The following is a 15,480-nucleotide window of genomic DNA, read 5'->3' as shown; positions in this document are numbered from 1 at the left end:
GCGGATCTGGAAAAAACGAAGTGTGCGCTGGCGCCCCCTGGTGCTCCAGGGGAGTCTTTACAATTTAAACTGCGCGATGGCCAGCATTCGGTGATGTAAGACCAACCTGTTCCATAGCTGTATCGTGGACAAGAATTTTATATCTTTCAGTTTTCCTTGAACTAAACTAAATGAACATTAGCAGATTCGCTTCAATTTGAGAGAGCCAATGCGTTAATTGAAACTACAGTACCATTTTAATTGTTTAGTGAAGAATGGGATATTTCTCGACAACTGACGTTTTAAGTATATATACCGATCTGGGGATTTGAAAATGGTATTGTATTATAGTGCACTTGCGAACGGGGGACATTGATATCCTGGAAGATTAAGGGGCTTTGCACTTGAAAGAAGCCCTTGAATATGTTAAATTAAACGTACATCTGTGGGGGCGCAAGGTGAAATTTTGTCAGGGGGCCCTGAATTTCTAGGTACCTCCCTGATACTTGCACTCTTCCACCGAGTAGCTTGACTGTACGCCAACCAATGTACGTAGTGAAATTGGCTGTTTCCTGCTCCATTTTACACCGTAGAATGGGTCAAAAATGGTGCAGATAAGGGCCGGTGTTTTGGGGCTGGGTGACTGAATGGTGCGTGTGGATGCAGCGTGTGGCGGCTTCGTGTGATGGACCTTCAGCTGTAACACCTCCTGCAGGAGCGATTCAAGTGAAGCTGGTTTCTGTTTTCTCATGCTCGTGTAGTACCGTTCAATAATTTACGACACAGCGCAGTATCGATGCCCCCAGTTTTTCTCTCTATAGCCTGATAACACTCAGGCAACATTATCAGTCACTTGGACGGACACGTTTATCACAAACCACCTTCAGTAGATAAGAATATAAAAGCACAATAAAACCACCAACGGTGAAGGTGACTTTACACCGGCTGCATAAGGTATGAGTTACTGAGTTTTTTTATGCATATATATCGATTTCGCAAGACGCCGTGTTATTCCGTGCCGTGTAATTTCTGACATTTGTTCTTCACATCTAACTTAGATCTGACGTCTTTTATACCGTGTAGGACTTTAGAAAGAGTAACGATGTCGGGACCGAACAGCGACCAACTTCATAGATCCACTTTACGTTTATACGTGGTAAGTGTTTTCCCCTATATGCAGATTGACACAACAGTATCAAACATCTTTTGTTGTGATATTGATGAAATTGTGAATATTTTAGCACGGTGTATAATGGGCGGGTGGGCTTGTGTGTTCCACTCTGTTCCTGCTGGTGTTCATAACCCCTTTGCATGCTTTTGGTGCGTCTCACACGTGTGCGATGGTTCTGCGGACCTCGGCAAAGTTCTGTCCCCAGGACTGTCCCCAAGACTGTCCCCAAGTCTGCTACACACTTAAATATCACAGCACAACACGATGTCACCTCAACCCGTGTGACATGGTTTAATACTCGTCAGTGCATTCAAATGATAAATAATTCACTGAGTAATGATATTGTAATAGTCTTTCAGTCGTGTTCTTGTGATGTTCAGTCATAGCTGCATTTGCTTTAATAAACCATGCAGTAATGCAGTGGTGTAGTGGTATGATACGTATTTTGTATTATATCTTCATTTCTCTTACACGTCACATGTATGTGAATAACAGCAATTATAGGAAACAGCTTTGCTGGAGATTCAGGCCGCAGCGCTAAATATTGAATCCTGTGTAAAATGCAACTCAGCGTCAGGAGATTTTACTGTAAAAAGAAGCTCGGCTGTGCTTGTTGTTGTTCGTTCTGATACGGGAATTGTACGCGAGTTTTCTTATTCTTTTTGTGAGATGTCAGGCCACCGGGGCGCCGCCATTGTGTTTTATAGTTCTCTGTTACTCTGCCATGTGGACTCTGCGTTTTATTGCTTTTCTGTTTGTACTTTTTATATGCCTTAATTACCGGCCCTAGGGAGGTACAGCAGCCTCACGGCTCTGATGAAACGTGCCCCACTGTCCTGTGTGTTTGTCTGCCGTCCCCACAGAACCTGATGGAGCATTTTAACCCAGGGCTGCAGAAGCTGGTGGCTTTGGGTAACAGCTACACCCAGGCCTTTCAAGGTTCGGCGTGCGTGTGTGTGTGTGTGTGTGTGTCTGTGTGTTTCTGACTGTTTTGCATTTGTTTGTGTTGGCGTCTGTTTGTGCAGCATGTCCACTACAATATATTTTGACTGTTTGTTATGTATGATTTATTGGATTATATTACATTAGGTTAGATTAGTTAAAAAAATTTATTATACAAGCACAGGTACTCAGACAACTAAGTGCAGTTTGGCATCTAATCTAAAAATTCAAAATTGCATAAAAGTGATAGAAACTGCTGTTCAATATATACTTATGTAAAAATAGAAAAATGTACGGCTATACAGGGACATACATGGTGCAGTATAAATAATTAGTATATAATACAGTGTTGGGGAAGTTACTCATAAAAGTAATCCATCACAGACGGAGGTGGAAAGGTCAGGTCCAGAAAGTACAAATCCAGACCAAGATTTTGTTCCAACCAACCAGCTGCATACCCTGTGAATGAAATTCTTCATACTCAACTGATTGGTTGGAACGAAATCTTGGTCTGGATTTGTACTTTCTGGACCTCACCTTTCCACCTCTGTCTGTGATGGATTACCTTTCTGAGCATATATGTCTGATGGGACTGAATGAAGGGCCAGGCTGGATCGTGGTACCCCAAGCCCCCCCCCCCGGTACCATCTCTGAGGGCCCCTGTGTTTCTCGCAGCCTTGGCGATGACGGGCGAGGCCTACTTCAGCATGCTGGCCAAGATGGGGGAGAAGGCGCTACACAGCGCGTCCTCGCGCTCGTTAGGTAAGCGCCATGGCACTGTCCGACACGCAGGGGGCGCTAACGACGGGCTCAGCATAACTGATAATCTGTCCGTGCAACTGCCATAACCTCCTATCAAGAAGAGAGTGGCAGAGAGTAGGGAGCCTCCTTCAGGAATCAGGAAGCATGGAGCACCCTGGAGGAGGTGCTGGTCGGTCACCCCCTATGGGGATCTGAAAAGCAGGACCTGAACCCGCATTCCTATCATGCTAACCACTGAGCCAGCACACCGCCTGTCACTGATAATCATTTTACCGTGATAATTCGATAAAGCGATAATGAAATTGCAGCCCATTCACAGGTTATCCAGTCTAGGCTGAATGTAAGTGAACACAGACAAAGTCTACCTAAACCGGGATACCTTAAATCCAACAAGTTATCCGGCTAAGCAACAAATCTGGCTTTGCGATACGGGCCCCTGTCATCACTTATATTTCCGTTTGTGGTTAATTTGTCTCGCCCAAGGCTAAATGTCGGTGTGTATGTCGAGGGAGGAGTTTTTATGAGAAACTATGCAAGAGATATGGCTGGAAAAAAGATAAATCTGAGAAAGAAATGCCGCAATCGATTTGTGAGCCGTCAGAGATGGGCTTTATAGCTCAGGCTGGCACGGGTAGGGCCACGGGTTTGATTAACAGCAGGTCTCTCTCTCTCTGGCGTCAATGTTCCGTGAATATGGGCTCCCGGGCTTCTGTCCCAGAACTTTTTTATTGTGGGCCTCAGTGCTATCAAAGCCCACATCTTTCATAAAACAAATGTTGCTAAACATTTATGGTGCCACTAAGTCTGTTCTGCTTGACGTGTCCCCGGATCCACCTGGCTGTGTTTGCTCCGAATTTTTTTATTGGGTAACAATATAATAGGCTCCTTTAACAAGATCACTGCGTGAAACAAGATTGCAGAATTTTTGTAGAACACAATACGGACACATTCAGAATGACAATGACATCATGAACAGACGGGTGATCTGTTACATGTAATATGAATGGGGCGGGGGGCAACCCCCTCCCCCCAGTGGAATAAATGGTCTCCAGATTTCCTCAAACTCATTGTACCTGCCTTTTCCTAAGTCGTTCATAGCTTATTATGAGAACAGTGGCATAACACGGAAAGACGGTGCAGTTTGACAGACAGCTGCCCCCATGGCTATTGGACGTGTAGTAATAATGATTATTTTGCAACAACCTTCTGATCACAGGTACAGAGGATTAGCTCACTGTCCCCACACTGTCCCCACACTGGGTGCGGGCTTGTTCTGCATGTTTGGGGTGCATGTGTTGGTGTATGTGTTTGTGTTTTGGGTGCGCTTGTCTGTTTGTTTGCCCTCTTGTCCGTGCGAGCAGGTCTTCAGTGACAGTCAGGTGACCGGTGTCCCATGTGCAGTAATGAACGCTGACGCGCGCGCAGCACGCAGCCGTGGGTATGGCATGGCCCGGTCCCGGGCTGCCGTGGCACCGTGAGCGCACAGGCGAGCACCCAGATCGGGTGGCGTCTGAATAATGGATGGAGGCCGGCCCTCGGCCCAGTGAGGCTTATTTATTTAAGCGGCCGGCCTGTGAGGGAAGCGCAGGAGAGAAGCAGCAGCAGAGGTGGCTGTGCTGCCCCCTTGTGTGTGAGTGTGTTACTGCTGTGTCTGTGCTGTACTGTATAAGCAGTGTTGTATAAGCAGTGTCTTACAGTGTATAAGGGCGTTGATCCTATTGTAGCGAGAATAGGAGACCCAAGAGTCAGGGGTACTAATATGTGCCCTTAAATGGTCATGGTTATTGAAGGCACGAGGGAGCACTATGCAAAATGGGGTCTGTGCCGAGGTGATCACCCGCTATTCCCTCCCTTGCCAGTAGGAGGCCCATCAGGTTGGTCGTCCTCCAGTATCCACCTGTAGAAGCTTGCTACTACTTAGGCTCTAAGCCCAGCAAGGGAAGACCATCCTGTCCCCTAACTGGGCGATCACAGTTCACCTGCCTTTACTCCCAAAGGCTCATCTGGAGACCAGCCGTGAGAACAGCGTGGTTGCTGCTGGTCTCTGTGGCATTTCAGCTCAAGGGCCTTTTTCTGACACCCTGGCCTGCTGTTTGACAGGCTGCACTTTCAGATCTGCTCGTCTGGAGTTACACACCCATTACAGTCAAAGGCAGTGAGGAAACGGACTTCCCGTGTGCCTGTGTCTGTGTGTATAATTATATATAATAATATAATATAATAATAATATATATTGAAAATATTGTGGGGATCACATGTCCCCACAGTATCATAAAATCTTGCAATTGTGACCTTGTGGGGATATTTTTTTCAGTCCCCAGAAGAAGAAACTCTATTTTATACTAATCTGTGACTGCAATCAAAAAACTAAAAATGCCAAAAGTCTTATATTTTGTTTGGGTCCTTATGATTAAGGTTAGTGCTGGTGGGGTTGACAGGGCTCCCGACAGAAAGAAAAAAAAACTTTAAGAGTCATTGGCTCCTAAACCCAAAATATTTCGGGGCCAAACACTTTTTTAGGGGCCATAATCTCCTTCTCATGCCAAATGTAAAACAAATTAAAAATACTTTTTTATTGCCACATTTTGTCTCTGGTCCACCTCGCAGTGCTGTTTATTTCTCCTGTCTGACTGCTGTCAGAAACTGCACGGTGCACTAAGGGCAGAATTCCAGTGCGCTCCTCTTTTCGATTTACCCTGCACCAGGCCTACTGTTGTCTTCTGCATTCTTCTACATAATAACAGAAAAATAAATGACAAAGAAATATGCGATACGTAAGATGAGAATACCAGAGAGGGACACCCGAAAGTGGGTTTGGGTTTAAACCTTAACTATGACACTGCGGTAAAGTTAACTTTATATTCAGTTTTCCGGGTGTAATATCAACTAACAAAAGCCATACAAGACCCCTTGGTTTTCCAGATGTCTTTACACGTGAATTTAAATTAATATTTCGATGTCTGTGTGTGCACTTCACCATCAATATCCCAGCTGTCTTGCTTACGTATCGCATATTTCTTTGTCATTTATTTTTCTGCCATATGAAGCTAACTTTACTGTGGTGTTGGTGTTAAGGTTTGAACTCGAATCCACACTCTGGAATATTTTAGTATAGATCTGCATATCCCCACGTACATCATCAGAGATGTTTAGGTTTATACTTATTAGTGCATAAATTATATCTTTTGTACTTGAAAGGGACACAGTGCAGTTATTAATGGTAACGGAAGACTGATGAGAGATCTTGCAAATTTTGTGGGATTCCCCCCCCCCCTTTGTGAGAGTCATTTTTACATTTTTTTCCCAGCCATGGTTTTTTTCCCCCCTCCATGCCCCTTCTGAGGCTCCATACTCTCTGCATCAGGTTGCCGGGCAGCATGAAGAGTTTCCGACGCAACGGTTTGACAAAACCCACCCAGTCTGTCAATGTTGCTCTCCATCTATTCATGATTTTTAATGACGTGATAGTTTAGCAGGAAAGGCAGACACAGGTTAAGTTGTGAGTTACCATTGATGACTGGAATGGAAAAAAAACTAGTCATCAAATTAAAAATCTCCATTTTAGTTGCCGTCTGGAGCTCTGTGTTAAGGTTGTTTGATTTATGGTTATGCCCATAGAAATGAATGGAGAGTCCTATTTGTGAATGGGTTGTTCTGAAGAGCTCAGTGAATTCAAGCATGGTGCTGTCATAAGATGCCACCTTTGCAATAAGTCAGTTTGTGAAATTCGTTCTCTGCTAGATGTTCCACGGTCATCTGTAGGTGGTATTATTGCGAAGTGGAAGTGTTTAGGAACAGCAGACCAGGTAAACTAACAGAGCAGGGTCACTAAGTGCTGAGGTGCATAGTGTGTAAAAGTCATCAATGCTCTGTGGACTCAGCAACCGCAGAGTTCCTTCCTCAGGCATTAACCCCAGCACATAAACTGTACAGTGAGAGCTTCATGTAATGGGCTTCCATGGCTGAGCAGCTGCATGCAAGTCTCACATCACCGAGTGCAGTGCGAAGCGTGGGATGGAGTTGTGTAAAGCACACTGCCACTGGACTCTGGAGCAGTGGAAACGTGTTCTGTGGAGCATGGGCGTAAATTTCATTTAACAGTAGGGGGGGACAATAAATATAAAATTTTTCATGAGCAATTTTTGAAGGGGACACAAATAATACAGTCAAATTGTACTTATAAAGATATGTCCCCACAATGAAAAACTTTGCTTCTATCATTATCATTGTAGCATGGAGACTCGGCGTCGTTGTGGTTATTTTCAAAGTTTTTCTCAGGTTCAATGACGAAGCAGATTTTTCTTCAAAACTATTTATTGCATTGTTTGTTATGTTGTTTACAGTCAAGCCATCAACATACAATAAAATTTAAACATGACTGTTTAAATACATAATAGATATTGATTAAACAAAAAAAATACAGTGGGGTGAGTTCGGACGTAGCACAGTGCTCATTTAGTAAATGCACAGCTACACAATATGCTAATTGTGGCCATTAATGTTAAGTTAACATTATGCCAAGTCGTCACAAATAAAACAATGCATGGAAAACGGCTTCGGCGTGTTAGTTGCAGTGCACTATGCAACAAGCTATTGTAAACAAGCTAACGTTAACTAGATAAGTAATATTTTAATCGCTAATATAGCAGATTCGTGGAAAATTACATCGGTAATCAGCATTTTTGCCGCAACTAATTTATGAATGAGTCTGTATCAACTACATTAAAGAGAATCGCTTTATTTAAAGTGGATAAAATACCCTACTTACTGGAGTTCAACATTAATTGAGCCGCAGCCACACACCTGATTCGTGTGTGTAGAGTAGGTGAGATGAACTGGGAAAGCAGGCAGTTGGCCAAACCACTGTGAGGAAGGGGAGGGGGAACTCAACTGTTTCTAAATGCATTTTTTGCGTTTGTTTTTTTTTCTACTTACAGAATTATTTTAGGTATACATACATATATTTTTCACAATAGATAGTGCGATTTTTTTTTTATATAATTTTTTTTGGGGGGACAACCCTCGGATAGGGGGGGACATGTCCCCTCCGTCCCCCCCGGGATTTACGCCCATGCTGTGGAGTGATGAATCACGTGTCTCTGTGTGGCAGACTGATGGAAGAGTCTAGGTTTAATGGATGCCAGAACGTTACCTGCCTGACTGCAGTGTGGCAAGTGTACAGATTTATGCTGTTGTAGGGATAATGGTACGGGGTTGTTTTTCAAGGGTTGGGCTAGGCACCTTGTGAAGGGAGCTCTTAATTCTTCAGCATACCATATCATTTTGAATTATTCTAGCAAGGTCCATAAAGACATGGTTGGGTGAGTTTGGTGTGGAAGAACTTGACTGGCTCACACAGAGCCCTGACCTCAACCCCAGCGAACACCCTTGGTATTAACTAGATCAGAGATTGCTTGCCAGGCCTTCATGTCCAACATCAGTGCCTGATCTCACAAATGCTCTTCTGGATGAATGGACAAAAATTCCCACAGACACACTCTAAAATATTTCGGAAAGCCTCCCCAGAAGAGTGGCAGCTGTTATAGCTGCAAAGGGGGGACCAGCTCCATATCAATGCCTATGGATTTAATAATGATAATAATAATTGACACTTTTATTAATCCCCATGGGGAAATTCTTTTTACGCCTCCCTCAACTTGCTCTTTGTAGATTACAGATAACCTTGTGATTACAGGCACACGGCTTAGCCCACTGATTTAGACTGGGATGCCAAAATAGTTCCTCTAGGTATAATGGCCAGGTGTCCCAATACTTTTGTCCATATAGTGTATGTAATCTGTGTGTGTACGTGTGTGTGAGAACTCTCAGTATTTCCTGTTACCAGGAGACGTCCTGATGCAGATCTGTGAGGGCCAGAGGAGGCTCATCGCCGAACTGAAGGGAGTAGTAAGTTGATTTTCTGTGGATTCCCTCAATATGAAAACCCTTGTTACTGGTATTTATGGTAATTACCCTGTAGTGCTGGGAGTTCTGTGACTGTTAAGGGCTCCTGCCCTGTCATTGGCTAAGGTACGGCCCGTTAGGCGGGTTGGGGCCTCGTGGAGAGCTGTTCCCATCTGCTGACCCCCCCCCCCCCCAACCTGTTTCAGTTTAACTGGTTCCACGCTGAAGTGCTACAGGAGATGGGCAACAATGTCCGCCTGGACAGAGACTACATATCAGTGAGTAACGCTGGCGGCAACTCCGCCCCCCCCAAACCCAGCGGCCCTGCTTTCTGTCCTGTGAGGCGTAGCTCGTCAGGGTGCGTGGTGCAGGGGGGGGCGGGGGTGTCGGGGGGGGGGGCAAGGGTAATGGATATTTGGCAATGAATTGTTCATGGTGGAGTTATGTGGCGTGAAGGACATGGCGTGTGTGTGTGTGTGTGTGTGTGTGTGTGTGTGTGTATGGCGTGTGAGATATGTGCTGAGCTCCCGGGTGTGTGTGTGTGTGTGTGTGTGTGTGTGTGTGTGTGTGGGTGTGTGTGTGTGTGTGTGTGGGTGTGTGTGTGTATGGCGTGTGAGATATGTGCTGAGCTCCCGGGTGTGTGTGTGTGGGTGTGTGTGTGTGTGTGTATGGCGTGTGAGATATGTGCTGAGCTCCCGGGTGTGTGTGTGTGTGGGTGTGTGTGTGTGTGTGTGTATGGCGTGTGAGATATGTGCTGAGCTCCCGGGTGTGGGTGTGTGTGTGTGGGTTTGCATAGATCACATTTGAGGACCAAATTGTCCCCAAAGTGTAGTAAAACCTGAAATTTCCCTACTTTTGGGGACATCTTTTGAGGTTCCTATTTGGATAACCTCAGTTTTATAAAATCTGTGAATGCGATCAAAAAAGTAAAAATGCCAAAAGTCTTTGGGTTGGTTACTTATGGTTAAGGTTAGGGATGGGTAGAGGTTAAGGGTGTCGTGATTGGGATTAGGGTTTTTCCCATAGAAATGAATGGATGGTCCCCATTTAGATAGGAAGACCAACTTGTGCGTGTGTGTGTGTGTCTGTGTCTGTTAGCGTATAGAAGAATCAGTGTCTCTTTCAGTCGTTTAGCAGCTTCCCTGATCGATCTGCTGAGAGGGAGGGTTAGAGTGCCTTAGCTGCGCCGTGCAGGTCGGGTACAACAGCAGGTCCCCTGTTGGTCTGACGCCGCAGTCGGTCCCCCGCAGAGCAGCATGAGGTTCTACGAGGTGGAGGTGAGGAACCAGGCGGCCGCACTGGAGCTACAACTGAGGCGAGGGGCGTACCGGGACTCACTGGTGAGGCCGTGTCGGCGGGGGGGTGAAACCACTGTGACTGGGAGCGCCTAAAGGCCAACTGGGAGCGCCTAAAGGCCAACTGGGAGCGGGTAAAGGCCAACTGGGAGCGGGTAAAGGCCAACTGGGCGCGTGCTTCCCTACAGGAGGGCAGTGAATACATGCAGTACCTCCGGCAGAGTCACCACGAGGCCCTGAAGGAGGAGGAGAGGAGGTACCGCTTCCTAGCTGAGAAACACTGCGGCCTCACCCAGTCCCTGCTGTATCTCATCAGCAAGGTAACACACACACACACACACAGGCACCGCCAACGCTGCTGCTGTCAGGGGGCAACTAATGGAAAGTGACCCGTGTCCCAGACAGGGGGCGCCCTCCAGCTGAAGGCAGAGGGCTGGAAGGAGTTGGTGAACGAGACTCGGGGCTCAAGGCCCCGTACCCCCACCGCCCTTGACCAGGGTGCAGGGGTAAGGGCCGTGGCCGTACTGGAGGAGGAGGCTGGACCTCTGGGGATTCATTCAGCTGACAAGGAATACTTACTTCCGTTTTAGCGGCAAACCTCTGCGGGTTCTTTCCTGAGTGTGGGAGTGAGAGAAGAGGACAGAGGCTGGGCTGGCAGAGAGGAGCAGCCACTTGGCAGAGTGCCCTCACGAGGTGGGAGGACTTTACTTATTTTGTGTCTCGTAGACTGTCAAGCTTTTTTACTTCCATCACTCGCTCTTTCCCTCTATCTCATTTCACTTTCCATTCCTTTCTCCATCCTTTCCTTGTCCCTCTTTATCTCTTTCTCCTATCTCTCTCATCGTCACCCCGTCTCTCTCTCCCTCTTACCATCAGTCTCCGTTTGTTTCCCCAGTCCACTCCCTTGTCCTTCTCTCCCTCTCTTATCCTTCTCTCCCTCTCTCATCCTTTTCTCCAGTATTCCTCTCTGCTTCTTTCTCCATTCTTGTGTCCCTCTCTCCATCCCTCTCTGCAGTATTCCTCTTTGTCCCTCTCTCTCTCTATCCCTCTATCAGTCTCCCTCTGTCCCTCTCTCCATCCATCTCTCCCTCCCTCTATCTCTCTATCAGTCCCCCTCTCTCCATCCATCTCTCCCTCCCTCTATCTTCTATCAGTCTCCCTCTGTCCCTCTCTCCATCCATCTCTCCCTCCCTCTATCCTCTATCAGTCTCCCTCTGTCCCTCTCTCCATCCATCTCTCCCTCCTTCTATCCCTCTATCAGACTCTCTCTGTCCCTCTCTCCCTCCCCCTCCCTCTCGTGACTGATCCTGTGTTTCTCCCCGCCTCCCACCCCGCAGCGCCCTCCCCGGTCCCCAGCCGCTCGCGCTCCAGCTCAGTGGGGGACTCTCTGGGCATGGGGGCTGGCAGACAGATGCGAGCTCTGGCCCCCCACCATCCGACATCCAACCCCACGCTGCTGCCGTTTGCCCAGGGTGACGTGGTGACCGTGCTGGTGCCCGAGCCCCGGAACGGCTGGCTTTACGGCCGGGCCGAGGGCAACCTGCGGTGAGCATGCGCCGTTGCGGTGACCCCCCCCGGTTTGTTGCGATGAGACCCCCTCAGCATTGTCTCTGTCTCACAGACAGGGCTGGTTTCCAGCTGCCTACGTTGGGCCTTTAGAGGACACAGACAGATTATTTGGGTCCAGGTAAGAGCAGCGTGAGTCACAGTGAAATCAAAACACGACATGTAACACCATCCTGAATAAGGTGCCAGTAGTGTGTCAGTATCCCTTTAGCATGTAGGCCTTTATCCAGCGTGACAGTGTGCCTTTAGCATGTAGGCCTTTTTCCAGCGTGACAGTGTGCCTTTAGCATGTAGGCCTTTATCCAGCGTGACAGTATCCCTTTAGCATGTAGGCCTTTATCCAGCGTGACAGTGTGCCTTTAGCATGTAGGCCTTTATCCAGCGTGACAGTATCCCTTTAGCATGTAGGCCTTTATCCAGCGTGACAGTATGCCTTTAGCATGTAGGCCTTTATCCAGCGTGACAGTATGCCTTTAGCATGTAGGCCTTTATCCAGCGTGACAGTGTGCCTTTAGCATGTAGGCCTTTATCCAGCGTGACAGTATCCCTTTAGCATGTAGGCCTTTATCCAGCGTGACAGTATGCCTTTAGCATGTAGGCCTTTATCCAGCGTGACAGTATGCCTTTAGCATGTAGGCCTTTATCCAGCGTGACAGTATGCCTTTAGCATGTAGGCCTTTATCCAGCGTGACAGTGTGCCTTTAGCATGTAGGCCTTTATCCAGCGTGACAGTGTGCCTTTAGCATGTAGGCCTTTATCCAGCGTGACAGTGTGCCTTTAGCATGTAGGCCTTTATCCAGCGTGACAGTGTGCCTTTAGCATGTAGGCCTTTATCCAGCGTGACAATGTGCCTTTAGCATGTAGGCCTTTATCCAGCGTGACAGTATGCCTTTAGCATGTAGGCCTTTATCCAGCGTGACAGTGTGCCTTTAGCATGTAGGCCTTTATCCAGCGTGACAGTGTGCCTTTAGCATGTAGGCCTTTATCCAGCGTGACAGTATACCTTTAGCATGTAGGCCTTTATCCAGCGTGACAGTGTGCCTTTAGCATGTAGGCCTTTATCCAGCGTGACAGTGTGCCTTTAGCATGTAGGCCTTTATCCAGCGTGACAGTGTGCCTTTAGCATGTAGGCCTTTATCCAGCGTGACAGTGTGCCTTTAGCATGTAGGCCTTTATCCAGCGTGACAGTGTGCCTTTAGCATGTAGGCCTTTATCCAGCGTGACAGTATACCTTTAGCATGTAGGCCTTTATCCAGCGTGACAGTGTGCCTTTAGCATGTAGGCCTTTATCCAGCGTGACAGTGTGCCTTTAGCATGCAGGCCTTTATCCAGCGTGACAGTGTGCCTTTAGCATGCAGGCCTTTATCCAGCGTGACAGTGTGCCTTTAGCATGTAGGCCTTTATCCAGTGTGACAGTATGCCTTTAGCATGTAGGCCTTTATCCAGCGTGACAGTGTGCCTTTAGCATGCAGGCCTTTATCCAGCGTGACAGTGTGCCTTTAGCATGTAGGCCTTTATCCAGCGTGACAGTGTGCCTTTAGCATGTAGGCCTTTATCCAGCGTGACAGTATGCCTTTAGCATGTAGGCCTTTATCCAGCGTGACAGTGTGCCTTTAGCATGCAGGCCTTTATCCAGCGTGACAGTGTGCCTTTAGCATGTAGGCCTTTATCCAGCGTGACAGTGTGCCTTTAGCATGTAGGCCTTTATCCAGCGTGACAGTATGCCTTTAGCATGTAGGCCTTTATCCAGCGTGACAGTGTGCCTTTAGCATGCAGGCCTTTATCCAGCGTGACAGTGTGCCTTTAGCATGTAGGCCTTTATCCAGCGTGACAGTGTGCCTTTAGCATGTAGGCCCTTATCCAGCGTGATAGTGTGCCTTTAGCATGTAGGCCCTTATCCAGCGTGACAGTGTGCCTTTAGCATGTAGGCCCTTATCCAGCTGGGAGGGAACAAAAACTCTGTTATAGATCATGATCTCTGAGCCTCCTTTGCTATGTTGAGTTTTTTTTATTCAGCTTGTTGGAAGCTCTTATCGATCCTGGGGAGCACATGTAAATTGTAACCCCTCCCTCTACTGTAAGTTGCTTTATGTAAAATTGTCTGATGAATATCTGTCAATATACACTTTCCCTTTACTTCGCTGGAGATACACGTGAAATCTGGTGATCTGTACAACTACTACAGTATTTTGTTCAGTTGTTTTGTTGTCAACGCATATGCAAAAGCCCTTCGGATCATTCCGTATCTCCGCTGCACTTGCAGCCACGACCTTCGACCCCACGGCACTCCCACCCTCAGAAGTCACAGCTTGAACAACCTGCTGGCACAGAAGGATGAGAACGACCCGGCCGAGCAGAATCGCAACGGAGTCCCACCTCCTGCTCCACCTCTAAACTCCAGTTCGGCAAACTTGCGTCCGACCACGCCCACTCCGGATAGGAGGGCGGGGCCTCCCTCAGACAACAAGGTGGGTGGGGACTTCATTAAAAAAAAATCTGCATGTATTGTGTCCTTGCTGGCCTTCTTTGGCCAAGTACTGTGACCTGTTCAGTTACGTGGGAGTTATTTTGGCAAAAAAACAGAAGGCCAGGCCCCCCTAATAATCACCCCCCCGCCCCCACCAGCCATATGGCATCTCAGACACTTATAAGCCATGGAGTCTTAGCAAAAAGGGACAGCTTTAGCATGAGCAACATGGTTGCTAAGGCTAAATTCAGCTCAGTTTATGTTATCAAGGTGCCATATGGTGACAGTAGCTCAACAAGTAGAGTGGTGTACTAACAGATCAAAGGATGTAGCTTTGATTCCCAGCGTGTGCATATAAATTGCATCCCTTCCCTCTACTGTAAGTCACATCGGATAAAGGCATCAGGTAAATGTAATGACACTGAATGCTAATGCTGCTCGTTTTGCTTCCCCGATGAGATAGTCTGCAACCCTGATGGGATTGTGAGGGCGGTGTGGCATGGGCACTGACGTCTTTGTGTGTGTGCGTGTGTGTGTGTGTGTGTGTGTGTGTGTGTGTGTGTGCTTTTCCAGAAAGCGCCGGAGCACGCCCTCCGTCCGGAGCTGTTCCCCAGGTGAGAGTCGGAGCCACGAGCCGCCGCGTGGTGACCGTGGCGGAAATGAGGGCCGGAGCGTCCTGGTCCGCCGCTGTCGTGACGCCGCTCTTCTCTCCTGCAGGGGGACCAACCCCTTTGCCACGGTGAAACTCCGCCCCACCACCACCAACGACAGATCGGCTCCCCGAATCCACTGACGTGTCGGCAGGCGGCCGTGCAGCCGGCATTCCGCTCCGGTGAAACCAGGCAGAACGGGGCTGCGGGTGCCGGAACCGGGGCTGGCCGTCCCCGGGATTTTCATATCATTTCTAAAAGTAGGCAGACGCAGTGAAAGGGGTTATATTTTTAGAAACGGTGTTAGATGCATGGTCTGGATATTGACGTCACGGGCCTGATGCCGTCCCCTGTGTTTTACCCATCTGGAAACGCACCATTTTCCGGTCTGTGATGCAAAACCAACCGAATAAAAGTTTTATTCTGTCAGCCGACCTTCCGTTGTTCTTCATTCCCCAGCCAAGGGACACAGCCGGTGTTTTCAACATCACATTTGTTTATAATTAACTGTAATTTTTTTTGTGCATTAATTACATTATGACCCTGGGTTAGCGCTTAGGGAAAGTGGGTGTGCGGATGGATTATTGTGAGTTTGCAGCCTGGCAATTTAAATTAAAATCGATAAACCCGTTTGAAAGTGTAAACCTTACGCAGGAGTAGAGGAGTGGGTTCTTTGTAGTGTTATTCTCTGCGTGCTTAAAAAGTCTTTAAAGATGTGTCATGTGACCACAAAATTCTGGGGGG

General features: G+C 47.6%; 1 protein-coding gene across 2 annotated transcripts; it reads left to right on the top strand.

Moving 5' to 3' along the window:
* Positions 1-68: 68 nt before the first annotated feature.
* baiap2l2b (BAR/IMD domain containing adaptor protein 2 like 2b) lies at positions 69-15,165 on the top strand. Of its 2 annotated transcripts, XM_072712005.1 has the most exons (15): positions 69-933; positions 1,063-1,135; positions 2,014-2,089; positions 2,768-2,854; positions 8,700-8,761; positions 8,965-9,036; positions 10,009-10,098; positions 10,242-10,373; positions 10,455-10,559; positions 10,644-10,746; positions 11,391-11,598; positions 11,675-11,740; positions 13,883-14,087; positions 14,660-14,700; positions 14,804-15,165. In XM_072712005.1, exons 2-15 carry the CDS (start codon positions 1,082-1,084, stop codon positions 14,877-14,879), a joined length of 1,377 nt encoding a protein of 458 aa, XP_072568106.1. In that variant the 5' UTR covers positions 69-933; positions 1,063-1,081; the 3' UTR covers positions 14,880-15,165. The 2 variants fall into 2 exon arrangements, with proteins under 2 accessions (XP_072568106.1, XP_072568107.1); XM_072712006.1 differs by lacking the exons at positions 2,014-2,089; positions 2,768-2,854.
* Positions 15,166-15,480: the final 315 nt, after the last annotated feature.

Source organism: Paramormyrops kingsleyae, chromosome 5, assembly GCF_048594095.1.
Source record: "Paramormyrops kingsleyae isolate MSU_618 chromosome 5, PKINGS_0.4, whole genome shotgun sequence".
Taxonomy (NCBI): Eukaryota; Metazoa; Chordata; class Actinopteri; order Osteoglossiformes; family Mormyridae; genus Paramormyrops; species Paramormyrops kingsleyae.
The sequence above is the reverse complement of the archived record's forward strand: the minus strand, read 5'-3'. Positions and strand labels throughout refer to the sequence as shown.